At 36.2% G+C, this 27785-nt stretch overlaps 1 protein-coding gene across 6 annotated transcripts in view; it reads left to right on the top strand.

The window, feature by feature from the left end:
* The window catches only part of zc3h18 (zinc finger CCCH-type containing 18), a 37477-nt gene extending 10440 nt beyond the window's left edge, over positions 1-27037 (top strand). For 2 of the 6 annotated variants that reach the window (XM_039692509.2, XM_039692510.2), the window contains exons 10-19: positions 18107-18292; positions 18593-18724; positions 18839-18934; positions 19964-20203; positions 24003-24116; positions 24222-24418; positions 24966-25156; positions 25242-25341; positions 25523-25619; positions 26007-27037. In XM_039692509.2, the coding sequence (XP_039548443.2) occupies positions 18107-18292; positions 18593-18724; positions 18839-18934; positions 19964-20203; positions 24003-24116; positions 24222-24418; positions 24966-25156; positions 25242-25341; positions 25523-25619; positions 26007-26232 (1579 nt within the window). In that variant the 3' untranslated portion in view covers positions 26233-27037. The remainder of the gene's footprint in view (positions 1-18106; positions 18293-18592; positions 18725-18838; positions 18935-19963; positions 20204-24002; positions 24117-24221; positions 24419-24965; positions 25157-25241; positions 25342-25522; positions 25620-26006) is intronic. The other 4 variants (XM_039692514.2, XM_039692513.2, XM_039692511.2 and 1 more) reach the window with 4 other exon arrangements.
* Positions 27038-27785: the final 748 nt, after the last annotated feature.

Genomic DNA, 27785 nt, shown 5'->3' with positions numbered 1-27785 from the left:
CCGCAACGGCGATAGATTGAAGCGCGCGTCCGAGTGCAGACTGTGCGAGCTAGAGAACACTGTATCCACTGATCGCCACGGCAACGAGCGCTCAGCTTGAGTTCAAAAACAAACACATTTTAGCGCTAGGTTTTGATTTGATTTTGAATGCTGTGCTAGGCTAGTTGATGTTTTATTTATTTGTATTTGGTACGTCCGTGCCTCAATGTTACAAAAATTGGTGGGGGACAAAATTGATCCTTAAAGTGGTAGGACATGGCTTCACTAGCTCTAAACATATCAATCTAACCATGTGACCAGCAGTGGTGGCTTTCTTAATCTGTTTAAAATAATTTGGCAACTGTTCTTGCAAACACAATTTTTTTTTAACAAAATATTGATGCTTAAGAAGTAAGCTTTGGGAGAGAACTGAATCTAATAATCTCTATCCCCACTCTCTCTTTCTCTCTCTTCCTCTAAATGCCCACAAATTCTAACTAACCATCCCAAAGTTATGGGTATATACAGATATGGAAGTTGTTAGTTATTTGTATTTTTTCTTGCTGTGCACTTTACTATGTGTTCCTTTAAGTGTATTAGAAAAACGAATGGCTGTCTGACTCAAAACATTATTTTGGCTATAGCCTTTTTTGTTGCAGTTTTTAGTTTTACGTGGTCTAAAGCTAAAGACTCAGATGTTCTATGTTTATTTATTTTATTTTATATGCTAAAGGAAAGTTGTATGTCAAGTCCTAAGCTGCTCCCAATAACCAAGCACAAGCTGCTAAGATAATATGCTGGACATGTTGCTTGCAAATAAATACAGAGGTGTAAATTCATGATACATTGTCCTCTAAATGTAATACTTAATGTACATTGTTGTAAAATATAGTTTAATAATAATGCTACATGATAAATAGAAGGCTTCAAATAGACCCTGTAATCGGTGATGATCGGTATCGGGTGATAGAGCTTCCATTAATCGGGGACCGGTGATCGGCCCCAAAAATCCTGATCGGAGCACCCCTAGTTGTTGCAGTTGTAAGTTGAATACACATTCTAATTCTTCTGGCATTTCCTGACATTATAACAATAGTCTTTTCAAGTTGGGTTTATTTCCCCTCACAGCAATGTCTTTATCACTGTATTGACTTAACCACAGACTCAGATTGCATATTTGATTATGGTCACTTTATGGGAAATTTCCTGGAGATTCATATCTCATGGCCACACCAGTGCTGCTCTTTGACGTTCTACGTCATGTCATCAGCTTTCATTTTTCCTCAATAAAAAAAAAAGATCGCATTTCACCAATTAAGCCAAGATCACACAACAAATGTTCCGGCTTACACAAGTAAATCCCTTGTGTTCTCAGTATTCCACAGTGGGAGACTATGAAATGCATGAATCTGTCCCATGATACTTTTGCATAGAGTCATTTACCTGGCAGGATAGGAAGAGATTCACACCTATCCAGTTTGTTTGACTTCAAAGAATGCTGTTGTGTCTCAAATTTCTAAACTTCATGTAACTGATGTATCTCTCCCCATTTTGTGTGAACGTAACAATTTGGTCAGCTTGAAACTTGAAAAAATGCACTATCATTTAATTATTTCTGGCCCTGTGTCTTTAATCTATAAACATGGAGTTTCAGTTCCTCTGATCTTATTTGAAAGTGAAAACTACAACACACACAGTACATTTTGTTTATTAAAACTGAATTGTGTAATTTCTCTTTGCTAAAATACTTTACATTTTATGAGGTGCATAGACAAATGTTATAATAATATATAAATAAACATTGTATCCATGTATATATTTTTATATACATGGATATTTTTATTTTATATATATATATATATATATATATTTTATTTAAAAAAATATTATTGAATATCACTGTGTGTACATGTTGTATATATTAGGGCAATTTACCAATATCAAGTAACTGGCAAAACACTGGGAGTGGTTCTTTCAAAGGTTGATAATCCATGAATTATTACAAACGTTTTCTAAGGCTGCACAATGTATTAAAAATATTTTAAAACCATACTATAGCATAGTGCTATTGTGTATTCACAAAGACTGTGATTCAATTAAATAAATATATGCCTTGCGGGTTTAATATTAGGGCCGTACGATTATGGCCAAAATGATAATCATGAGAATAAATACAAATAAATTAAACGAAAATGTAGCAACTTCAACAGGGCACTATTTTACATTTGTGTAAATATATTTTAGGAAGGAAAATATAAACTTGCATTGTACATACATAATGGATGTGAATAAAACTCTAAAATATACAATCAATAAAAAACAAATATTCCATAACAGAATGTAACCAAACATTTCAAAGCAGAACTATGCACAATGGAAGTTCGATTAATGGATCAAATTCATTAGAGTATTTGTTATTTGACGCTTAAGAAACGCAAAACCTGGTTATGGTACAGTGTCAGTGATTAGTTGTGAAATCTGACTGCATAAATTAGGGCTGCAACTAATGATTATTTTAATAATCGATTAATCTGTTGATTTATATTTTAATCGTGTGCTGCGTGATTAATTGATGAATCTGATAAAAAAAAACTGAAAACAAAAAAGCAAGCATTAATTTCCAGCCCTTTATTCAAAAACACAACTGACAGTGAAAATTCACACTGCAAAAAATCAGAAAGTGCACAAACGGCTTGCTCCTTGAATATTCCTGAGCTGTTAAAGTAATAATAATAAAAAAATGGACTAACACAAAAACATACACATGTATACTTTACATTTGCTTTTTTAAAGAAAGTGCTCAAAAATATGTATATTTTTGTTTAAAGGGACCTAAGCTGTCTGAACAATAAATAATTTATAAAAAATAAAGAAAAATACAAATCAGAAATCTTAACAGGATTTATTTTTAATGTCAGAACTTGTTCTCTACTACACTCACAGATGCACATGCTCACAAACTCTCATGACACACACTCAAATGCAGACAATCACAAACTTTTTTTTTTGGTCCAATATGTTATCTTTATCAAAATGTTTGACATTTGGCAAGCACATGCACATAAAAGACTCATGCAGTCGTATAATAGGTTATAATAATAGCAAAAATAATAATTATATTTAAAAACATTTAAAAAATATCGGTTGAATTATCGGTTATCGGCATGTACGGTCAAACCTAAATATCGGTATCTGTAAAATCAACTATCGGTCGACCTCTAGAAACTAAGCTGCATCAGTGATGGGAATAGTGTTGTCACGGTACCAAAATTTCAATATTCGGTACCAATACCAGTAAAAATTCACGGTTCTCGGTACCAATTTCGGTACCAAAGCTTAGTTTAAATTTACATATATTTAAGTGTTTATCACGGTTACAAGAATGGAAACTGTACATTTGTATTATAAACACTTTAGAAAAAAATTAGATAAAATGACCTAAAATAAACAATAGTACACACTAACACATTTTTAAAGTTGTTTGTAAAGTTCTAATCCGTTAACATTTATTTAATGCACAATGAATGAAGTGAACAAACATGAACAATCAAGTGTTTCTATTAAATAACATTTACAAACATTAATTAATGTTGTAAAAATATATTGTTCACTCAATGTGTTGATGTGAAGTAGCTAATGTTGATAAATGGTATCTTATTGTAGCATTACCAAACTATAGGCTACAGGAGAGAAAAAAAATTTATTTGATTTGACTGTACTTTTATTTAATCTAAAACTGCATTCATATTTAATTTTGAAAAGGCTTTTTAAAACTGCTGAGTTATAAAGGCAAGAATACGCCTAGAACTGGCACTGACATTAAATGACATAAATAGGGATGCATCGATACTAATACCAGTACTCTGGTGTCGGGTGGATACTACTGTGCTCATGTACTCGTAAAACTACCCCGAAACCACTTTAGAGGCCGTTCACATATCGCGCGTGTTTTTTTTATTATATTTTTGTGCGTGCTTATTCTTTCCAAAGCGCTTGCTCTCACGCGGCGTCTGTCGTTGCTATGCAACGAGTTTTTATTATGAGCGCGCTTGCCTCGCGCCTATATTTGAAATTGCGAATTTGCATGTAATCGGCCTCTTATATTTCTCTTATACCTCTTATATAAAATATTTCCATATGTGGCTCTTTCCTCCTTTCGTGTCAACAAGTGGATTCAGAGAGAGAGAGACATATCAGCGTTATGAAGAGGACGCAACTGTGCACCTTTCAGACAGCGCGTCTAGAACTGGATTAACCTGGTATTCGGTACCTAGAAAAGCTGGTACCGTAACATTTTTTTTTTTTTAGTACCGACTTGGTACCGAAGTACCGAGTTTTTTGACAACACTAGATGGGAATAACGGCGTTATAAAATAACGCAGTTACTAACGGCATTACTTTTTCCAGTAACGAGAAATCTAATTAATTACTCTTCTCATCTTAACAACGCCGTTACCGTTACTGCCAAAAATGCGTCCCGTTACTATAACAACTGATGAAGCTGTTTTTTTTTTCCATCAGACCAACTAGATCTCTGAGCGAGAGGCACACTTTTTTACTGTTCTTCCATTGAGCACGAGACAAGCGCATAAATGCTGACGATTGGCTGAGGTAGAGTAAACTGTCACTGTAAGCCAATCAGAGGTAGAGTTGGGCGGGTGTTCTAAAGCACGCATAGTAGTGATGAGCATTCGGCTCTTTTGACTCAGCTCTGAAAAGAGTCGGCTCTTTTGGCTCACAAACGGCTCTTTAAATGACTTTGACTATAATATTTCACTTTTTATTATATAATTATTTAATTTCTATAGGCTAAATTTGTAAAAATAGAGTCGGCTCTTCAGATATGCGAGCCAGCTCCCGACGTTGAAATAAAAGAGTCGGCTCATTCGTGAATCGCGAACGACCCATCAAAAGCTCATTCGCGAACGAGTCGATCCATCATCACCTCCGCTCCTCCGCGAACGACCCATCATCACTATCGACTAACGCTCATGAATTGCGAACGACCCATCATAACGCATAGTCGGACAGGAATAACGGACACAAGGAATAACACAAGCCAGTCAGTCAACGAGAGACAGGTATGCCGACGAGCCCAAATAATCCAAAAGTAGCCTTCTCTAAATGGTATTGCTTATGTTAAGTTTTCATTTCCGTCTGTCATGTCCATGCACTATATTGCGATCATCCATCCTCTAAAGAACAATCCAGATACAATTTCTCAGTGTTATTTATTTGTTAGTTTTCGCCTCAATGCGCTGGCATAACATCAGTGAGAGAGGGAGCAGCAGCACGACATTCATCTCAAGGAAGGAACACAAGTTGAGTCAAAATAAAAGTCCCCATTTGTTCACACATGCGCACAATGAACTCTTGCACATTTTTAGTAACAGTAAATAGCATAAAGTAAAAACAAAATAACAGTAAGAAACATAAAATAATATAGTTAATGAGAACATATAACTCAGCAGCTTAACAAACTTAATTTAATTTTGCCCAGTTGTGGCCTGTTGAGGGGCAATAAATATCAAAAGTTCCAAAACATCTATTGTGTTATTTGCATTGATCCACTATATAAACATAATATCTACATACATGGCATTTGATTGGAGTCTCACTAGTCTCACTTTGTCCCACAGCAACATTTTTTTTAGATGTGTGTACAATGTTTCATGTTTCTGTTAATGTATTGTATTAAGTGTCCATTTCATTATAAAATTCAGATTTTTCATAAATAATTGAACATGCACACGTGTTTTAAGTTCCGTTAAATAGGGGTAGAGGTGGGGTCACATTTGAGCATTTAAAATGTAATTTTACTTGAAAGTAACGCAATAGTTACTTTCTTAAGTAACTAATTACTTTTTAAAATTTGTAACTGAGTTACTAATTTAGTTACTTTTTGGAAGAAGTAACTAGTAACTGTAACTAATTACTTTTTAAAAGTAACTTGCCCAACACTGAGCTGCATGGTGTGACGCATTTTAAAATATCGCTCAATCATGCGAATTTGATCGTGGGAAGCCAAAATCATATATATATTTTATATTATTTACTTGTGTAGGGTTACGTGTCTTTCAGAGTGGCTCTGTAAAATCCATGTAATAGGGACCTCAGTATCAGTACTGGTATCAGTGATACTGGGATCACTGATCTGGAACGATACTCATTCTTAGTGTATAGTAAAAGTATGCCATTAAACAAATATTTAAAATATGCCGTCTTTATATTGGTTCTACATTATTTGTTAGATTAAATGTGAAAGTTTTACAATAAACTTTAATTTAAATAAACTAATTTTATAAAAATATATAGAAAACTATAAATTAGAAATACATCTAAATATAGAAATACATATAAATTATATATATATATATATATACACTCACCGGCCACTTTATTAGGTACCCCATGCTAGTAACGGGTTGGACCCCCTTTTGCCTTCAGAACTGCCTCAATTCTTCGTGGCATAGATTCAACAAGGTGCTGGAAGCATTCCTCAGGGAGTTTGGTCCATATTGACATGATGGCATCACACAGTTGCCGCAGATTTGTCGGCTGCACATCCATGATGCGAATCTCCCGTTCCACCACATCCCAAAGATGCTCTATTGGATTGAGATCTGGTGACTGTGGAGGCCATTTGAGTACAGCGAACTCATTGTCATGTTCAAGAAACCAGTCTGAGATGATTCCAGCTTTATGACATGGCGCATTATCCTGCTGAAAGTAGCCATCAGAAGTTGGGTACATTGTGGTCATAAAGGGATGGACATGGTCAGCAACAATACTCAGGTAGGCTGTGGCGTTGCAACAATGCTCAATTGGTACCAAGGGGCCCAAAGAGTGCCAAGAAAATATTCCCCACACCATGACACCACCACCACCAGCCTGAACCGTTGATACAAGGCAGGATGGATCCATGCTTTCATGTTGTAGACGCCAAATTCTGACCCTACCATCCGAATGTCGCAGCAGAAATCGAGACTCATCAGACCAGGCAACGTTTTTCCAATCTTCTTTTGTCCAATTTCGATGAGCTTGTGCAAATTGTAGCCTCAGTTTCCTGTTCTTAGCTGAAAGGAGTGGCACCCGGTGTGGTCTTCTGCTGCTGTAGCCCATCTGCCTCAAAGTTCGACGTACTGTGCGTTCAGAGATGCTCTTCTGCCCACCTTGGTTGTAACGGGTGGTTATTTGAGTCACTGTTGCCCTTCTATCAGCTCGAACCAGTCTGGCCATTCTCCTCTGACCTCTGGCATCAACAAGGCATTTCTGCCCACAGAACTGCCGCTCACTGGATGTTTTTTCTTTTTCGGACCATTCTCTGTAAACCCTAGAGATGGTTGTGCGTGAAAATCCCAGTAGATTAGCAGTTTCTGAAATACTCAGACCAGCCCTTCTGGCACCAACAATCATGCCACGTTCAAAGTCACTCAAATCACCTTTCTTCCCCATACTGATGCTCGGTTTGAACTGCAGGAGATTGTCTTGACCATGTCTACATGCCTAAATGCACTGAGTTGCCGCCATGTGATTGGCTGCTTAGAAATTAAGTGTTAACGAGCAGTTGGACAGGTGTACCTAATAAAGTGGCCGGTGAGTGTATATATATATATATATATATATGTATATATGTGTGTGTGTGTGTGTGTACATGTATGTATGTGTGTGTTTATTGTGCAAAATGTGCAGTATATGTTGTAAGTCCGTCAAGGTAAGATTTTTTTCATTTAATATCCTCATGAAACTTGTCAATGCCGTGTGGAAATGAAGCCTCTGCAACTAGCAGATGTTGCATGATTTTGGATTACATTACTTCATAGCTTTGTATTACCTACACCACAGGTGAAAGTTTGATCTAATTGTTATTGTTACGCCTTAAAAGGACATGACGAAAATGATTGTGACCATTCATTATAGCAGCAAGCACGTGATCATGAAACAAGGGAATTTTTGGCTCGTCAGAGGAATGAATGAAGGAAGGAAATCATTAAACCTGGATGTTCTCTGTGTGAAGCATTTCCTAGGCGTGGTGAAGATAGGAGTTTAAAATTCGATTGACACTGTTTGCAAGAAGCAACTCCCTGTGACGTTGAAAGGTGTGCATAATCACCGCTTTACCTGAATGTGTCAAGGCAAGTTTTTTTGTTTTTTTTTCATGTGTGGATATGCCTGCATAATGTTGGGTCATCGCTACTCAATCGGTTTTCCGGTTTAAGATACAGATTGAATCGTTTAAGGAAATTAACATTTGAAATGGCAATAGTGGAAATGCAACACCATTTCATAACTGAAACTGCCTCAATACAGCATTTGACTAACTGATACTAGGGGTTGGTGATATGATCAAAAATCTAATTTCACAGAATGAAAAATTGTTATTTGTGAAAAATTATTTATATCATGATAGTTATTTTTTGTTTTACTTTAGTTATTGAAAATAAGAGGAACAATATAACAAATACAATAAAGCAAAGATACAAATATACATATATTATTTGAAGAATTTAACGTCTCATTGTCTATCCACTTTTGTGTCCTTAGACGGTAGTTTTTTTGGGGGGTCGACACAACAGCTTATAAAAACTTCAGTCACACTGACGTTTTGTTTTTTGTTACAAGTCAGGAATGACAAGGAGGCAGCATCGCGCAATACAAAGTAAATGGAGTTGGTTGGATTGCCCCCTCTCCTGGTTTTCAGATTATGACTAGGGGTGGGAATCTCTAGGCACCTCACGATTCGATTCGATTCGATTACGATTCAGATGGGTCCAATTCGATGCTAAATCGATTATCTGAATCTTTTTGTGTGTGTATGTGTGACTATAAATACTTTGCTTTAAAAGTACAAATTAAATGACCCATAAAGAATTAACATACAATATATTTTATTAACATTGCAAATAACCAACAGGAAAATAAATGTGTGCCTGAACTAGCAGCTTACTTGTAGTAAATTAATAATATAACAACGACCGGTACAGCTGAGTGTTTTTCCTCCTCTGGGTGGAAACGCATCATATGGCTTCTCATATTTGTTGTGTTTCCGAAATATTTTAGTTTTATTCTACAAAGCTTACAAATAGTGTGGCTCTTGTCCAGTTCCTTTCCCCCTTCAACTTCAGAAGCCAAAATATTTCCACACGTCAGCTTTTAACTAGAGTGTTTGGAATGGAATGGATCGCGTCTCTGTGCACGCCACAGACGGTCCGGGCACTGCACTTCCGCGCTTCAGAGTTCCGTCTTTTGCAAAATGACGTTATTATAAACGTATATCTAATAATTTTTTTTTTGAAAATCAATTTTTGACATTTGTGAATCGATTCAGAATCGTCTGCATCGCGATCTAAGAATCGATTTTATTTATTTATTTTTTACCCCACCCCTAATTATGACGCGATGCGCTCTCTCTATACCGGCAAAATTATGGAAAAAATTTTCAATTTAAAAAATGTTAATTGTCAATGTTTTTATCGCACTGCATGCTTTTTACAATACCATTTTTAAATTGACAGTCATAATACATTTTTTTAGGTTTATTGTGAAGTATCTCTGTTAAAGGTTTTGTTGTTGTTTAAATGGAAATCTATTTTTATGGAATCAGGATTGTCCAAAGATGTGGAGAGACCAGAAGAGGAATTGATCCGTGTTCTCTTTTCCATTGTGTTGGTGTCTGGTATATTCCTCTGTGTCGCCCCTTTCATTGTTTTGTTTTGATCTATTGTTCTGCTTCTCCATTATTTGTATCATTTGATGTGATGTGATATTCCAGACTTCACCATTATGTCAGGGCATTTCGAAATATTAATTGAACTGTTGAATGGTTTGTGTGTCATGAGTGTTTGTTGACTTGGCGGTTACTCTGTGGTTTTACCACTTTGTTCATAGATGTACTCTACGCTTTCTTTCATTGTCACGTTTTCTTAAAACTTTGAACTATTATTCACGTGTGCTTAAACATTTTTCACCTGTGAAGAAAAATGCGAAGGGAACTGGAACAATGCCAGGAATAAAAATCAAAACAAAACTTTTTTTTTTCATATTTATAGCACAGAAGGGTTATGTATGCAACAAAACAGGTTGTAGCCTATTGTTTGGCTGTTTTCACCAGGCAGCTCTTGCAATACTGGAATTGTGCTCCTGCGTCATTTTTCATGTTGACTTTTTAGGTTTCATCATTGTACGTCACAAAGGTGATTAATGTAAAGGTGATTAATCATACAGATTTTCATTCAGATTTGGTCTTTGTAAACACGAGTAATGTCAGAGAGTTTTGTCTAGACTCTATATAGAACTTCTTGCACTTAGTTGATGCAAAACGTACATGTGGATGGAAGTTTTTCTGTGTACTTTAAAGCATATTCAGCAGAATGTAAAATTAATAAGAATTTATTCTACATCCTTTTTGTCTATGTCCTATCCTTTTCTAGTCTAAGCCAAAGTACAGACCAAAAAAAGAAATTAATGTTTTATTCATGTGAGGGTTGCATTAAATAGATTAGATTGACGGTGAAGACTTTTATATTAAAAAAAATCTATTTAAAGGGCCATAAAACCCTGAACATTTTTTTTTTTTTTTTAGAAATTAACAGAAATGTACAGGTTTCATGTCATTGAAAACAACAATAGCACTCATGTTTATTATTAAAGGGAAAAGTGGTTATTTATCTGTATTATTTTTGAGAATATACTAATTTAGTCATATCACTGCGCTGTATTATGCATGAGATCTCATTACAGCAGATGATTCAAATGTGACAAGACCTGTTCTGCGTGCTTGTTCAACTCTGCACGAAAGTGTTGTTTGCATTTTTCCTGGGATGAGATCTGAACTCTAGTTTGACTTAATACACACAAAAAATATGCCTGCAATGATTTAATTTGAAAAAAACCAACATGCGATGTGTGTATGACAGCGGTTTCTGATTTATGTGATGAGTTTAACAATACTGGGAATGCGGATCACAGTTCATATCCGGACCAGAGCAAGCGTGTTTCAGATTTTTAAAGATATATTTCACATACTCTACTCTAAACATGAAACGGCACAGTGTATGCATACATTTCATCATATCTTCAAATGAAATATGTGCAAATATGGACATGGATACAATGTCTGATCATGAAGGATTATTCTGATACACAGAACACAATAATGTAGACCAAAAATTGAAAGAAGAATGGGCAAAATGCAACTGCTTTTATTTTTTACTTATTTGCTCATATTTTTATATTCATTTGTAGTAATGTGCAGGTCTTTGTTTATTGGTGTTTTTTCCCCCGCTTCCTTGCCTTTTCACAGCTTTAATCGATAATTTTTTTTCTGTCTTTCAATTCATCAAAAAATCCTGAAAAGAATGATCATGGTTTTCATAAAAACATTAAGCAGCACAAATATTTTTCTTGTGCAGCAAATCGGCGTATTAGAATGATTTAAAAAATTTTGCTTTAAAATACCTTTTTACATTTTTATTTTTAAATAATTTTAAAAATAAAATTTTAAATTGTAATATTTCACAATATTTCTGTTTTACTCTATTTTCGATCTATTAAGTGCAGCCTTGTTTAGCACCAGTGACTTTTCAAAAACATTACAAAACCTTTGCTCGGTTGTGTATATTGTAACTGTTGGGATTGTCAGTTAATTACGTAAGCCTGTGTGAATCTGCCGAGCTGCATTGTTTGCTGTCTTTTTGACCTAAGACTTTCTTCCTGTGTGAGTCTGATTTTAGTACAGAACACCTTTATAACCTGCTCAAAGAGGTGTGTCTGGAAGTTTCATCATCTGCTGAAGGTTGGGTTACACCTTTTTTTTTTTTTTTTTTTTTTAGAGCAATCTTGATCCTGTGATAAGGAAAACAATGCAATCTAAGGCCAACGAGGTCCTCCACTGTTTTCTGCAGGGATCAGATTTTGTGATGGTCTACAGTGTTTTCTCTGCAATTTGACCTCACTCACCCCATGAGTGAGGTGTTTAAACCTCCCCTAAGTATTATAATATGAAAAATCATGCAAAAGTTAATTTATTTCACTAATTCAACTTGACAGGTGAAACTAATATATTATATGAAGACGTATTTCATGCAAAGTGAGATATTTCAAGTCTTTATTTGTTGTAATTGATGCTATATTTAATATAATTGATGATTATGCCTATGAAAACCTTTTCACAATATTCTAATTGCGATTTTGGGGTTTTCAATACTGAAGATGATCTGGGTCAATTTGCGTGAAAATCAGAGCAACTATCCAGGTGGAGTTGGGTTTTTAGTTAGGTCTTGGCCGCTAATTATCACATTTTTGTTCACCTTGAATGAATGAATGAATGAATGAGGCATTTATGTATCGCTTTCATGTAGTACTGTACACCCAAAGCGCTTTACAATCATGTCAAGAAATCTCTCCTCAAACACTACCAGTGTGCAACATCCACTTGGATGATGCAACAGCACCCACCGTACAACAGCACAAGTGGAGAGGAGAGAGAGTGATAGAGCTAATTCAATGGAGGTGGTGGAATTTGGCCAGGACACTGGGGTTACACCCCTTTTTCAAGAAGTGCCAACCCGTTTCATGTGATGAATTTGTCCTTGACGTCATATTTCAAAGTGTGAGCAGGCTATATATGAATGTTGCACTAAATCAGAAAGTTCCTCGGGGAGCTTCGGGCCATAAATCACAGTTAAGAGATGTTATCAGCTGTATCGTCTGACAAGCTACAATCCTTTCCAAGTATCACTTGGAGGAAACATTTTGTTCATATATGTCAAAATAATCTGATAAAATTTCTAATAGTTCAAGTGTGTGCCGAACTGTGGGTGGGGAACGGTACGTTTTTTGTTTGTTTTTTCCTAGAGATCCGTTGTTTTATTGGTATTGTTCATCTTGTAAGGGTAGTTTCTAGGGGTGGGAATTGGCAAAAATGTGACTATTCGATACAATTGCGATATTTGGGCCACAATTCAATATTACTGCGATTCTTGCAAGTATTACGACTCGATTCTGCAATATATTGCGATTCATGTCCCCCATATTATTCAAGGCATTACAAAAAGTGAGGAAAATAAGACTGCTCAACTCACTTCAAATGACGCATTTAATTCTGTGAACATTATCTTCTACACATTAACTGAAGTCCAAAGACTTATATTAGGTGGATAGAGCAAAAACTTTTGTCCTTGAACATTCAGGGCACAGGACGTAATTATTCTCTGAATTGGAGACCTCTCACATGAATGGTGTGCTCCTAGCACATAACTTAAAATTATTTAAATACAGTTGAGTAACATAAAGCAGAGAAAACCTGAAAGTGAAACAAATAAATATTGAAATACTTTGCGATACTGTATCGATTTAATTGCGTGCGCAAAATATAGCGATACTGAACAAAATCGATTTTCTTCCCCCACCACTAGTAGTTTTCCTACAGTTGTTCAGGCTGCAGGATTGGCAAATTACTAAAGAAACGTTATCAGCAAGATGGTGGAAAACTGTACATTTCTAGTCTATCACCTGCTACTTATACCAACGACGGTGTTGCTAAAGTGTGACAATATTGTATTGCAATAGATAGCACATAAATGTTAATACCAAATCAAAACTAGTTTGCACATCATTTGTAATTGAAATGGTTAAAGCTACACTGTGTAACTCTTAGTTTATTCTTAGCTAAAAACACTTAGTTCTTTCAAAAATATATGTGCTCATTAATGTATATTTACTTTGTTCAAGCAATAAAGTATTCTCGTGAGTGTATAATATGCCATTGAAAACACATACGTGTAAGGGGTTCTAATGTCGGTCGCCATGTTGCCCCTCCATCTTGAAAGTACATGAGTCAAAGAGGGACATACCCGTAAATTCAAGCTTCGCCTTTCGTGTTTATGTTTGAGTTAACACTCATGGACGAGGTCGAACTGGAAGCCATGTTAATCTTGGACTACATTGGCCACCAAAATTGGAATTGAGAGGAACAGAAACTAATATTCACTGGATGGTCATATACCTTTTCACTGTTAGATGGGGGTAAAAATAACACAGTGTAGCTTTAAATGGCAATATCTGGTTGATTATGCTTAAAATAGTTTAAAAAAATAGATGTATGAGATAACTTATAGACCATTTCACAAAATGTAAACAACATTGGTCCAGAAACACTTCCTGTTTCAGTTTGTAACTGTTTTCTTTATTTCACATGTAAAGAAAACATCTTAAAGTTGTTTGTTTAACTTTTTGATTCAGTTTTAAATGTTCTGTTGGTTGTATTTTATCCCAGCTCTTATGTAGTATTAAAAAACTGAAACAGGAAGTGCTTCTGGACCAGTGTTGTTTACATCTTGTGAAATGGTCTATACCTTTAATCGTACCCAGCATATGTGTAAAATGTTACCAGAAAGAGAGTGGCTGTGGAAAAGAGAGTCAAGGTGGAGAGCCTCAAGACTAGAGCTAGAGAAAGAGAGTCAAAGAACAGGCCCCTAGAAAAGTTAGTCGTATTTGATCATTTCCTTGACCATGTGACTAAAACCCAAATGTTAGACATTCAAACTGACCAATCAGAAGACTACAACTTCCCCCACTGTATTAAAGGTGTGCCAATTAGCAGACCCCCAATGTACACACATCTTGTCCTACAGACCATGATCACTACCAGCACATATTTTCCTTTAGAAATTCCAAATTCATCCTTACAGTGAACATAAACTACTTTCAAAAACATAACAAATCTTATTGACCCCAATCTTTTGAGTGGTAGTGTACATGTCATGTGCAGTTATTAACTAATTGCTTTAAAAACCATGTCATTTGAATTATAACGCAACTTTATCTTTATTCAGCTGAAAGTCTTAATGAATAACGAAGTCCATTTTACATCAGACATATTATATAGTAAAACATGATATTCAAAAAGTATTACTTTAATAAATCCGAAACTGAACATATATTGAACTAAGCATTTGTCTCCTATGTTTTGTGACTTAATTGTCAAGTCAAGTCACCTAGCGCTTTTTACAATACAGATTGTATCAAAGCAGCTTCACAGTGATAACATGAAAGTAATACAACACAGATCAATAATATTGTTGAATATTTAATGTCCCCAAGTTAACTAAGCAAGCCAAAAGCCAAGGCAACATTTGTGGGTTTTTTTTTTTTTTTTTTAAATTGGGCATTTGCCATGTTACTGCTCTGTATCGAGAATTTCACGGAAGGATGTTCCTTCCTTTTTTCCGTACAAACAGGAAAGTGACCTAAGATATTTAGATTTCACATCTAAAAATAGCTCAGCTTGTCTGTGCTATTTTTAGACACCCTGCAATACTTGGTCTGCCTGAGGTTTGTTTACTTTTACGTCACCCAAAAGGACATTCCAGTTCCTACTAGGCTGGATTATGTTAGTCATTTAAAGGCATACTTTAAATGTAGATGATGTGGAATGCACTTTGTTTGACTAATTCTGTAATATAATGATCTTTAATTAACCAGAGGTTTAATATGCAACTGTTTCAAAAACTCCCACTCTCTAACTTTGGATATTTCTGCTCTATTTTCAAGAAAGCGGTTCAGGCAAGATAAATTAAACTTGGAAATGGGATTACTTGAGGGCCAGCTGGTCAGGTGAAATGATCGCTAAGGTCTACGTGCTGGATTTTATGGACTGGAAGTCAGTAATGTATTTTCTGAGTCTGATTTAGCACAGCTCAAGTTAAGACTTCCCAGAGAAATTGAACATCCGCATAGGATTATTGGAGAGCCAATAATAACTGCAAAAATATTTAAACATATTTTGTAAATGGTATTAACATTTGCATTATAATAAAAAAAAATTATCATTTTTTATCATTTCTTTCAACCGAAGCACAGGGGAAATCTTCATGCTCTTCTGCAGGAAGTAACGGCAGTTAAGATTGAAAACTAGATATCAAGTTGCCAGAATTCAAGGGTTCAAAACAAGATATAGACAAGTGTTTCTATAGCATTGATGTCATCTCCCTTTAACCCTTTATGACCTGCCATAGAACAATTCCACCAGAGTATATCTTTCTATTTATATTATTTTCATATGCTGTGCTGTCATTCTTTTGAGCATTTTCATATGCCATACATCCAAATAATCCTTACTCTCCCAATTTGAAGGCTATGTCTGTAATAAATCAATAGTAACTAGATAAATAGCTCAAAAGTGCAATAAACAAAAAGAAAAACAGTTCAACATATTTTATTCAATAGAAAAAAATGATAAATGTCAACCTCAAACTTGTCAATGTGAAAAACTTGCATAAAACAATTTAAAACTATACCGAATTGATTTGAACTGTTTACATAAATTATTTTTTTAAGATGCACTCATTCAAAAAAAGGGGGTAAAAATGCCATGTAAAATATTCAAGTACATTTGTGGTCAAACAGATAACATTTTGCTTTTGAATATTGATTGAACATTGAATTGGTGAGAATATAAAATAAATAGACCCTTTCAGAACAATTAATAATGAAATAAATATAAAATAAATAAATAAAGCCGATTAGCAGAAAGAGAGTTCAGAGCGTCCGTGTTGACATACGGACAGTGTTGGATAGTGACTGGAGTGATGCAAGTAGCTTTGCAACAGAGCGGTCATTTGAAGTCGAGGACTTTTCTCCTTCATCTGAAGTGGAGGAGGGTGAATTGTCTGTGGACACAGGGCCATATCATTTCAAGCCACTGGCTCAAACTGCAGTCTCTTAACTCCCGCATCGTGATCGGCATCTGAGTTTTGTCGAGTTGATGTCAATAGTGCGCTTTCTGTTGGCATATATTCATAATGATATTTTGCCGCTTTGTGAAAAAATCCAGCAAAATTCACCGGCGCGTTTGTTTTCTCCAGAGGTAGAAACCCATGTCCACCTCTATTCCGTAACCATCCTGGCCAGCCACTGTACTAAACACAGATTAATCTACGCTAACTTGAAGCTATCCTAACTGTACTATGCTGCTAACTAACTAGGCTACACAAATTAATCTAAATAACTAAATGCTATGCTAAATAGATATCCTGTCCTGATCGTTTTCAATACTCATAATTCCAACTCTAGACGCACAGTGGTTTTGACGAAACGAGATGTTTTTTTATACTGCCGAGGGCGGGGTAGCTCGTACCAAGGGTGTGGTGAGCTGGAATGTGCTTACGTCAGCTTATGTCACGAAGAGCCGCTAAAATCCAATTCAACTGCCGTAGCCACCGTTCAAACTGAAGAGGGCAGCACTCAGATGTTTTTACTCCATATATTGTATAATTAAAATACTTTATACCCAAATGTCAAAAAACTTACTCAAATCAATGATCAGCGCTAATAAAGCCACATTCTTACAGATCATTTACTAAAAAAAAGTTGGTTTAGGGTTTAGTTACCCTTTAAAAACACATGGGACCTGATAGCAGTAAATTTAGTTGGCTAAAGTCATCAATGATAGTTTAACACTACAGGGCCATCGACGTAATCGATTGTTTTTGAATAACAGCTGACTAAAATACATTTCTAGGACTTTTTTGTTGGGGAAAAGTGGGGAAACTTCTTATGAGACTTGCATAGAGTGTCCCATGAATGAATACAAATGAATAGACGTTTAACACTTATGAGAAACTTTTTGGCAGCTCTAGCTTCCTGGTGAGTAGTTGGATGGATACCAACATCAGTGAAGAGGATGTAGTCTGCTGCCTTTAAGTAAAATTACTTGACTTGAATTGTAATGACAGTTTACTTTCATTTTACAATAAGTAATTCAATTTGGAAATGTCTTTTATCACTGTTGCAACTCCACCACTCTGTGAATAATTAAACATGGTGAAGTCTCTGTAACTTATGCCATCTGATAATAGCATCACTTAATATTGTTTACATAATGGTATTAGTTTATAACGACAATTGCATGTTTTGGGGTTTTTTTTTAAATTGTTTTTCAGGAAATTAACAAATATTTTTGACAAGGAAGACTACTTCAGTTGAGTGTCAGTTAGATGACAAATCAGTGCCGACTTTACATTGTAAATGACACGGCTTCTTTCTTTTACAGAGAATATGGAAATTCAACAGTGGTTTTCATTAAGATAAATGTTTGTTGATGCATTCTATATGCTGTTCTTTTCAGAGGGCCATTAGAGCCACCGACAAAGAAGGAGATGGTCCCACTGGCCAAGAGGCCAGATGAATGGAAGGACCCCTGGCGCAGGTCTAAATCCCCTAGGAGAAGACCTGGTCTCTTGGGCTCCCCTCCCCGTGGCCGCAGACGACACAGGCCCTCTGGATCTTCAGTTTCTCTTTCCAATTCATCTAGGTAAGGTAATCGTTTTCTAGCTAAAGGTATAGTTTACCAATTGTTTTTTATTACATGTTCATTTACAAACCTGTCTGACTTTCTTTCTCTTGGAACACAAAAAGATATTTAGATAGATTTTTTTTTTGGTTTTGTTTTCTGACTTTCATTATATGGTCAAAAAGTATATTCTTTTGTCATACAGATTTGGAATTACATGAGAGCGAGTATATAAATAATATTCATTTTTGGGTGAACTACCCCTTCAAGTTGCTTTTTAAGAGATGGTGGTTTCATTTATCCATTTCTCCAATTTTCCAGGTCTTCATCCCGGTCCTCATCATTCACAGGTTCTGGCTCTTCCCGTTCCCGATCTCGTTCACGGTCTTCTTCAATGAGTTCCTACTCAAGCCACTCCTCTCAGCACAGTTCTTTCAGTGGAAGCCGCTCTAGGTAAGATATGATGATTTAATGACTTTCTGAACATTTAGTATACCACATTTATAAATGGCTGGGTTTTGCTGTGAATGTTTGCTTTTATTAATCACTTTATTTTCCATTGTCTAGATCGCGATCCTTCTCTTCCTCACCCTCACCAACCCCCTCGGCACAAAGAAACACTAATAAAAACAAAGCTGAGCAGCCTCCTGTTGCAGTGAAAGGGTACATGCACACACTCATGCTTTCAAAACCCATTTGGAATATACACTTGCAAAAGTTTGGGGTTATTAAGATTTTTCTTATTTATGAAAGATATACTTTTAGTCAGCAATGATGCTTAGTGGTGTGTTTTTTTTTCTGTATTTTCCTACCTTAAAAATATGACCCACGTGAATTGTCGTAATGCTATATAATGATTGAAATTTCAAAATTACATTAAACAATTGCTAAATAAGCTGCAAAATGTTAAGTTTTCTAATACATTTATTTCATGCACGTATACCATTAGCATAGCCAGGGTTCAAAGCGCCAAATGCGAGTAAAAATCAGCATTGAAACGCTATTAATCGGCAGTTGAATTTTGACAATGCATAGTTTTGAGAATGAAATGGCTTCCATCAAATCGCTCTTGACATTATATCCTTCTTTTTAGCTGATTATGTACCTGATTAAATTGATCAAACATGACAGTAAAGACACTAATAATAATTACAAAAGATGTTGATTTCTATTCCTCAAAGAATCCTGAATACATCCAGAATCATGGTTTCCAGAAAAATATAAAGCAGAACAACTGTTTCTTGAGCACCAAATCGGCATATTAGAAGGATTTCTGATGATGCAGCTTTGCCATCTCAGGGATAAATAACATTTTAAATTATATTAAAATAGAAAACAGCTATTTTAAATTGTAATAATATTTCACTTATTTTTTTTATAATTTCAAAAATTATTTTTTTAATTTATTTTATATATATATATATATATATATATATATATATATATATATATATATATATATATAAATGAAATAATTTGAGGCTTGGTGAGCGTAATGTATGACTTTGAGAATCTTTTAAAAACCCCATACTTTTGAACACCTGTGTACTTCTAGTCTATATCAACACAGCCAATTAAATCAATAACACAGAGGCTTAGCCTTTTGGCTGTTTCTATCTTTAGTTATCAGAACAGAACCCATTCCATTTGTTCATTCACTGCATGCACGTGAAAATGCATATTTTCATTCAGCCACCCGTTGAAGCCTGGTGCACTGCCCCCTCCTCGCAGGGAGAAAGGACCTCCCAAAATGATGCCCAGTCCCTTGTTGCCTGAACAGCCGGGGAAACCACCCAAGCCAATCACAGAGGCTGGAAAGCCCCCCAACCCCCGTCCAGCTGGAAGACCTCCTGGACCCAGAGAACCTAGAGAACCCCCCAACATGAGAGAAGGACGTAAGAAAGAACGTCAACAGCACAACCCACCTCGAAGGTACAGCAAACGTTACGTTCATTCTGCCACTAACATAAACTATCGCTCTTTGCAAAGTTTTATGGCCATTTACAAGGATTGTCCACTAAAAATTGAAAATTATTTTATTTACTCGTTATGTTGTTCCAAACTAGAGTTCTCAAAAATATTAATATTTCGAAATGTTTTGATAATGAAATATCTGAAACGATTCAAATACTCCTTTTCTCCAGTATCGATACACCTATACCAGCTGCACGTTCTTGCTCTCTTCTCTCCGACAGCGTATTGACACACACCCACCTCCTCTCACTCACTCCGGTTAAATGGTGATTGTATTGCACATAATTTGACTAATTCTCACAGGTTTCACACTCACACCTAAAATGTGTGCATCGCTGATCTATATAAGTAGCGTTCTCATAAGCTCGCGAGAACCATATTGACGACTTTTTCGTGGCTTAAATGATCGAATACATACAAAATTGTCAAAATGCCAGTCTTGCCAAGAATTCAAGAAAATGCAGTCATTTTTGGAACGCAAATAGTTGAGAGAAAACACGTGTTGTGTAACAGTTTATTGGATAGGTGCAAGCTCTTAAAGTGATAGCAGCCTAATATTCCTGCTGCTGTCTGCTAGGTTAATCAAAGAACAAAAGACAAAGAAAATCAATCTCTGCTCTTGTTAAACACAAAAAGTGACACACATGAGGTGATGAGGACTGGGATTTTCAAACTCCAAAATGACATTTTTGATAATTGATGTATTTCTTCTTATTAATTTCGCCATTTTGGAACTTAAAGCAAGACCCTTATCACATTCATTAATAATTGATTTGTTAGCATTTATTTATTTTAATTTACCTGAGGGTTAGTCATAAATAGTGGTAGAACTTTTTCTTTTAGGGATTGCATCATAATAACTGGAGGTTTTGTCTCTAGCTTGATGGTGTGCTTTTTGTGTTTTTTTTTACATTTTGTGTTTTGAGTGTATTTGCATGTGAACCATTATCCAGTGACCAGTGCTGTAGGCTGAACACAGCATGTGTGTGTTTTTGCGTGTGTGAGAGCACGAGAGTGTCTAGAAAGGGCAATTGTCAGCAGAGGGAAGCGGCATGTGATCACTTCTGAAATCTGTAGCAGTGAGAGTGAAGTTTCACTGTGGATGTGGAATACCCTGTGTGGGTGTTTAGGAAAATCTCCTGTCCCGCTGGTTCTTATGCCTCAGCACAAAGAAGCTTTTGTTGACTTGTCATCGTTATCATAACTTCATTATGTCATCATGGCATTTGGCCAGATGCTGTTGCTGTTTAGGACACATTTGATACATCTGGATATGTGGCTGGTGCTTGCCCGTGCAAAATTTTTAAGTTCTTGCTCTGCAGTTGGGCATTGTGCGTGTTTGTTGGGTGTTTAATTGGCCACGTCTCCAAGATTTTTGCCTTATTCTCCACCACTCTAAAATGGTGAAAAAATGATCACTCAGAAAAGAAATCACACCTCATGCACCACAGCTCACATGTTTGGATTTTTCAACATGTCATTTTGTTGCCATGGGCAAATCATGAACATGAACTTGATGTTATGAATTATTCTGATATACAGAAGACAATGATATAGACAGAAAATATTCAAAGAAGTCAAAAAGACAAAAAAAGTCTGTCTTTATTCTTTCCGTGTTAAATGGATGCATGTCAGTTGTTCAGAGATTGTAGTACTCATAAATGTAATGAAAATATCATTAGACCTTTTAAATGTTTTTCCTCGTTTTTCATATAGATCAATAGTAGGAAGCTTGTTTCCGCCACTGAATAAAAAAATAATAATAATTGCGACTTTTTATCTCACAATTGCGAGATATGAAGTCAGAAATGTGAGAAATAAAGTCGTAATTCTGAGAAATAAAGTTGCAATTGTGCAAAAAAAGACAGAATTGAGACTTTTTATCTCACAATTGCGACTATTTCTCAAAATTGCGACTTTATATCTTGCAATTGCGAATTTACATCTCGCAATTCTGACTTTATAACACAATTGCCAGTTTACATCTCGAAATTCTGACATCTTTTCTTAGAATTGTGATATATAAACTCGCAATTGCAAGTTATCAGGCCAATTCTAAGGGGAAAAAAAGACTCAACTTTTTTCCACCTCAGAATAGTTTATATCTCACAATTCTGACTTTACAACACGCAATTTCGACTTTATATCATGCATTTCTGACTTTATAACATGCAATTGCGACTTTATATCTCGCAATTCTGACTTTATATCTTGCAATTCTGACTTTATAAATGCAATTCTGACTATATCTCGCAATTCTGACTTTATAACATGCAATTGTGACTTCATATCACGCTATTCTGACTATCAGAATTGCGAGATGTAAAGTCTCAAATGTGAGAAAAAAAAGTCACAATTGTGAGATAAAAAGTTGCAATTACTTTTTTTTTTTTTCATTAAGTGGCGGAAACAAGCTTCCATACAAAAGTTGTGAAAAGTTATGCTGATTTTTTTTTTTTATATTTCTAAGAAAAATTCTTAAAAACTTATTTGATTTGTTCATGATAGTTGTTAGTAGTCTCTAATGATAAGATTTTTGAGTTTATTGTCATAGGGATGTGGTTTTAAAATAAGAAACAGATTTTTCTTTCTCTGCTCATATTTTAACAATAATTTGTCTTACCGATATTTTAGGCCTGTTTTATTGGTTATCTCCACTCTTCTCACCCTCTACACCCACTTTTCCACACTTTTGTGGAAAATGTTCAAGTCCTGAATAAATTTTTTTATTAATTTATTACTATGATGAATGGTATTATATATAACTAGTTATAATAATTTGTGTGCTGAAATGGGGTTTATTTTAAGGAAGTATGTAGGACCTGTTATCATTTTGTTTTGACAAACTCCCTGGAGATTGATTTTAATTGAGGACTAGCTTCCATTTCAAAAATTTGTTGTACTTGTCAAAGAGGAACATTCTCGGTTGTCACGCATAAGAATGCCAGTTGTGACACGGATGCTTTGTACATTCTTCCCTGTGCTTTGGATTTTTTACTTGCAGATGTGTAATGATTACAGAAATGTTCTGTTGTCTGAATGAACCTTGAACTGTAAACTGTCGCCACCCTTTTTTTAAAAAGAGATGGGAACTTGAATGATTGTAATTCATGATTTGTAATTTAGACGCACCCTAAGTTTGATCTTCACAAACAAGACAACTCAACAGAAGTGAAAGTCAGAAAATGAAAGTGTAAAAAGTTTGTTTACTTTAAAGCAGACCTAAACATTTATTTCTAGCTATATATATATTATATATTTTAAATAAATTTAAAGTATGTATTAATAAATAAATTTATTAATATTATTTATATTAGTTATTAACACATTTAAAATAAATTTATAAATGTATTTTGTACTGTGTGTGTATATATATATATATATATATATATACAGTACAAAATAATTTGGACTTTAAAATTGCTTTTAAAATCAAAGCCTATCTAACTAAGTTGCTTTCCACTTTTGAAGCTGATATCACAAAAATTGAGCCTGCTAAAAGGTTTTAAAATACTGTTTCCATGGGAAAGCATCATACAATTTCAATTTATTTTCACAGGATGAATTGTATATGATTTAAGATGATTACTAAAATATGTGATGAGGCAATAAAAAAAGAGTGACAAGAGTCCCTCTACCGGGACACTGACAGGCATACTGCACCATTTATTTAACTATACTAATTCTGTCTCCAGTGCTTGACCAACATTTCATTGTCTCCCTCTCTCTCTCTCTCTCGCTTTCTCTTTTTCTCCAGCAGGCGATCAGTGAGTGGCAGTGTAAGTGGCAGCAGCTTCTCTGGCTCCAGCTCCAAATCCCATTCCTCCTCCGCCTCACGCTCCCGGTCCCGTTCCGGCTCGCACAAGTCTAGGTATGGGATGCACACAGATGTAGAATCTGTGTAAAAAGTAGAGTCATTCAAAAGCATTGAAATGTTCAAATCATGGTATAACCAAATGTCTGTGTGGTTTCACAGGTCTCTGTCGGTCAGTAGCGTGTCATCTGTATCGTCGGCCTCATCCAGCAGTAGCTCGGTCAGGAGCGCTGACTCGGATGACATGTACGCTGACCTGGCCAGCCCCGTGTCTTCCGCCAGCTCACGATCACCCACTCCAGGCCATGCCCGCAAAGAAAGGGGCCCTCCACGGGACAGGGGGCCCAACAAAGACAGAGGTACTATGGCTAAGTGACACATTTGCATTTAGTCATTTAGCAGATGCTTTTATCCAAAGCGACTTGCATCTGAGGACTAAATCAAGTCATTGTGAAGAGGCAACAACAACACAAGAAGTGCTCAAAATACAAAGTTCAAACATTGCTCAGAGTGGTATAAACCAAGTAAGGATTTTATATATATATATATATATATATATATATATATATATTAAGTGCTCACAGAAGAGATGAGTTTTCAGTTGTCTTTTAAATGCTGTCAGGGATTCTGCATTCCGGATGATGATGGGCAGATCATTCCACCAGCATGGAATTGGAATGAGAATGTTCTAGAGAGTGATTTGATAAGAATTTGTCACATTTTTTGAAGTATGACTCTATAACAGGCCATACATATTTGTTTTTGTAAACTAAAACTTTTTTTTTTTATTAGAATTAGATTTGAATTAGTTGAATTCGAACTTAATATATATTAGATGTATTTGTATTAGATTACAAACTAATGTTGCATTGACCTAAAGTAACTGTTGTGTGGTGTCCTTTCAAGGAAAACCACCAAAGAAAGAAGAGCCATTCAGAGATGAGCGGAAACGAGTGGACCCCTCCGGTCTCCCCCCCAAAACTAGCTCCGGCATGCCTAGATCTGGGAACAGAGGTCACCCCATGCACCCGCCGCCTATGGGTCCTCCAGGAGGATACGGCTCTCACAAGGACATCAAACTCACCCTGTTAAACAAGGTAAATGGAGAAGGCGCTTTCACGTTCAGGCAGCCGTGTTGAAGTGCGTGATGGATCAATGACGACTTTATTCCTCTTTGGCCAGCAGCAAACCGACAGAGGCAATAGGAAAAGGTACTTTCCTGCCGATAAAGAGCGACCCCCTTCGCCTCTCAGCAAGAGGATGGCGATGTCACCTGACAGAGGTAAACAACACATGACACCTTTAATGCCCATTAGAAAACCCCTCCAAAAATCTGATATCTGAGCAGATACTGTTGTGCTTTTAGCTCTTTGCTCAAGAGATGTCCAGAAATAAGAGGTGGTGCACCACATTGCAATCTGCTCTCTCGGTTCCTCAAGCATCACTCTCTGATTTCTCCATAGGTCGAGACAGGAGAATGCCCGGGCGACCCCCGTTGTCTCCCAGAATGGATCGGCCCAAAGGCCAGGGTCCTCGGCCCATGCCTCCGCAAGGAGAAAGGTACCCACTGCCACTTTCTTTTGTCACTCTCTCCTGAATATCCCTTCAAATATATGGTGATTTCCATCAGTTGATAAGTTCTTGTCTGATAATGGTTTTGCTTGTATGTAAATTTATTCATTTGATTTGTTCGCATGAGAACCATCGATATGGTATGTTTGTGTAGATAACGTGCAGATGTCTCATTCTTTAATTTAAGCAGTGAGTTATTGTTAATATTATTAGTCCAGATTTTATTTTATTAAAAAAAATCCCCATGTTTGGTCCGCTTTAGTTCCCTTTTTATGTGCATGATGGATCAAGGGTGTTTTATAACAAAAGCTTTATCATTGTGACTAAGACTAAAGATTTAAAAATATCCCATGTTCTTAATTCTTCTCTCTCCAGGAAGCGTCCTCTATCTCCTCCACCCAAGTCTTCTGGGAAAGGCCCTGCTGCCGTGTCTGCAGGTAAAACTCCTGCGCCCGGGGTCGGATCCGGTTCCGGCTCCGCTTCTAGTTCTGGCTCAGGCAAGCCGAGCAGCACCCTTTCACGCCGCGAGGAGCTGCTAAAACAGCTAAAGGCTGTCGAGGACGCCATAGCCCGCAAAAGGGCCAAAATCCCTGGGAAATAATAAAGCTGGCATCATCCAACTTCTGGGACATCCTTTTTTTTGCCCAGTGTTTGCCAGAAACGGGGAAATGGCTGCCGTTCTGAACTCTAAGGATGTCTCGCATAATGTCCTTGGGAAAAGAGACCGCAGTTACGTCTCTGCTCGTTTTCCCCTCAGAGAGATTGTCTAGATTTTATATTGATGTGATAAAGTTGAGAAGTGGCGCTGTTCACTTGTTTGTTTTCACAGGAGGATGGAATCTTTACTGTAGTGTCTCAAAGATAAAAAAAAAAAACCCCTGTACATTCAGTGCTCATTTTTGCTCTTCATCCTGCCACGATCCCTTCGCTCTCGCATTCTAGTTGCTTTTTTCCCTCCCTCCTGTTATTTTATGGGGCGAGTTACTGCGGACGGGCGTATACTTAAGGTGTTTGGACCTTCCTGGATGCATCTGACGTCAGTCCTACTCAATCAGAATCTAGAACGGCTTTTTCAGAGCCTGATTTTATGTATCTGCCATCATGTGTTTAGCCATTACTGTTTTTCACCATGTACAACTACAAAGCCAGATGACCTGTTGCTTAAAGTGTATGATACTAGAGAACCAATGGCAGTGATGTGAAGTATTGCTTTTTTTAAGATTCTGCATTGTCCCCTCCCCCCTCCCCTAGCTTTTCAAGTGAAAACCTCCATTTTATTTGTCCCTCATTTTTAGTTAAGTGTGAGAGGCGGCAATGGGGACTCCTGGAGATAAGGAATAATTCCGTCTAGCTTTTTGTGACAGAAAAAAAGCTTCTAAATAAACTATTTTGATAAAGAGAATAAATGTTGACATGGTTCCTCTTTGATGGAAAGATGATATGTAATTGAGGACTTTCCCCATGTGTGTGAATATGAAGGTTTGTTTCTGCAGAGCATGTGCACATCTGCATCATCGGTTTGTGGGCTTCTATTTGATTACATGGCTCTGTTTGTTGTTCCACTGTCTTCCTGTAGCTTATTATCAATACCTAAAGCAAATTAGTGAGATCACTCATTGACGGGGTTGGAATATTATTCATCTTTCTTTGTTTGTACATTTTTACGTCACAAGTTGTAAGAGTTAAATAATCTTTAATAAGCTGGACCACACCCACATTCTTTCATGAGTCATTTTAAATTAAGACATCATGAAATTACTGTGATGCACAAGTGTCAGTGCAGCTGAATACAATATACAATGCTGTTGGCTTCAAAGTATTTGGAGCTGTCCAAATCTACCTTCAGACCTCAAACTTATTTTAAATGGTAATGTCGCAAAAATTGCAAGCTAAATGGAATCAGCATATTGATAAACTACAAAATCAGTCATGTGGTTGGTGGACACCGTTATCTACACTTGCTGTCACTCCAGACTAACTAATACGGTTTTGTTAATGGGCGACGTCTCTTTATGTCCGTCTTGCTCAAGTTCTTTATTGCTGAAGCATATTTTGATGGAGTGGGATGTCTCGACTCTTTACTGTTCAGTTGACACTTATGAAAGGATTTTTAATGAAGTGAGGCCAGATTTAGTTTTGAAATTTGAATCAAAA

This window comes from Pimephales promelas, chromosome 10, assembly GCF_988280905.1.
Source record: "Pimephales promelas chromosome 10, fPimPro1.hap1.1, whole genome shotgun sequence".
Taxonomy (NCBI): domain Eukaryota; kingdom Metazoa; phylum Chordata; class Actinopteri; order Cypriniformes; family Leuciscidae; genus Pimephales; species Pimephales promelas.
Note: the sequence above shows the minus strand (reverse complement) of the source record. Positions and strands in the feature narration are given on the sequence as shown.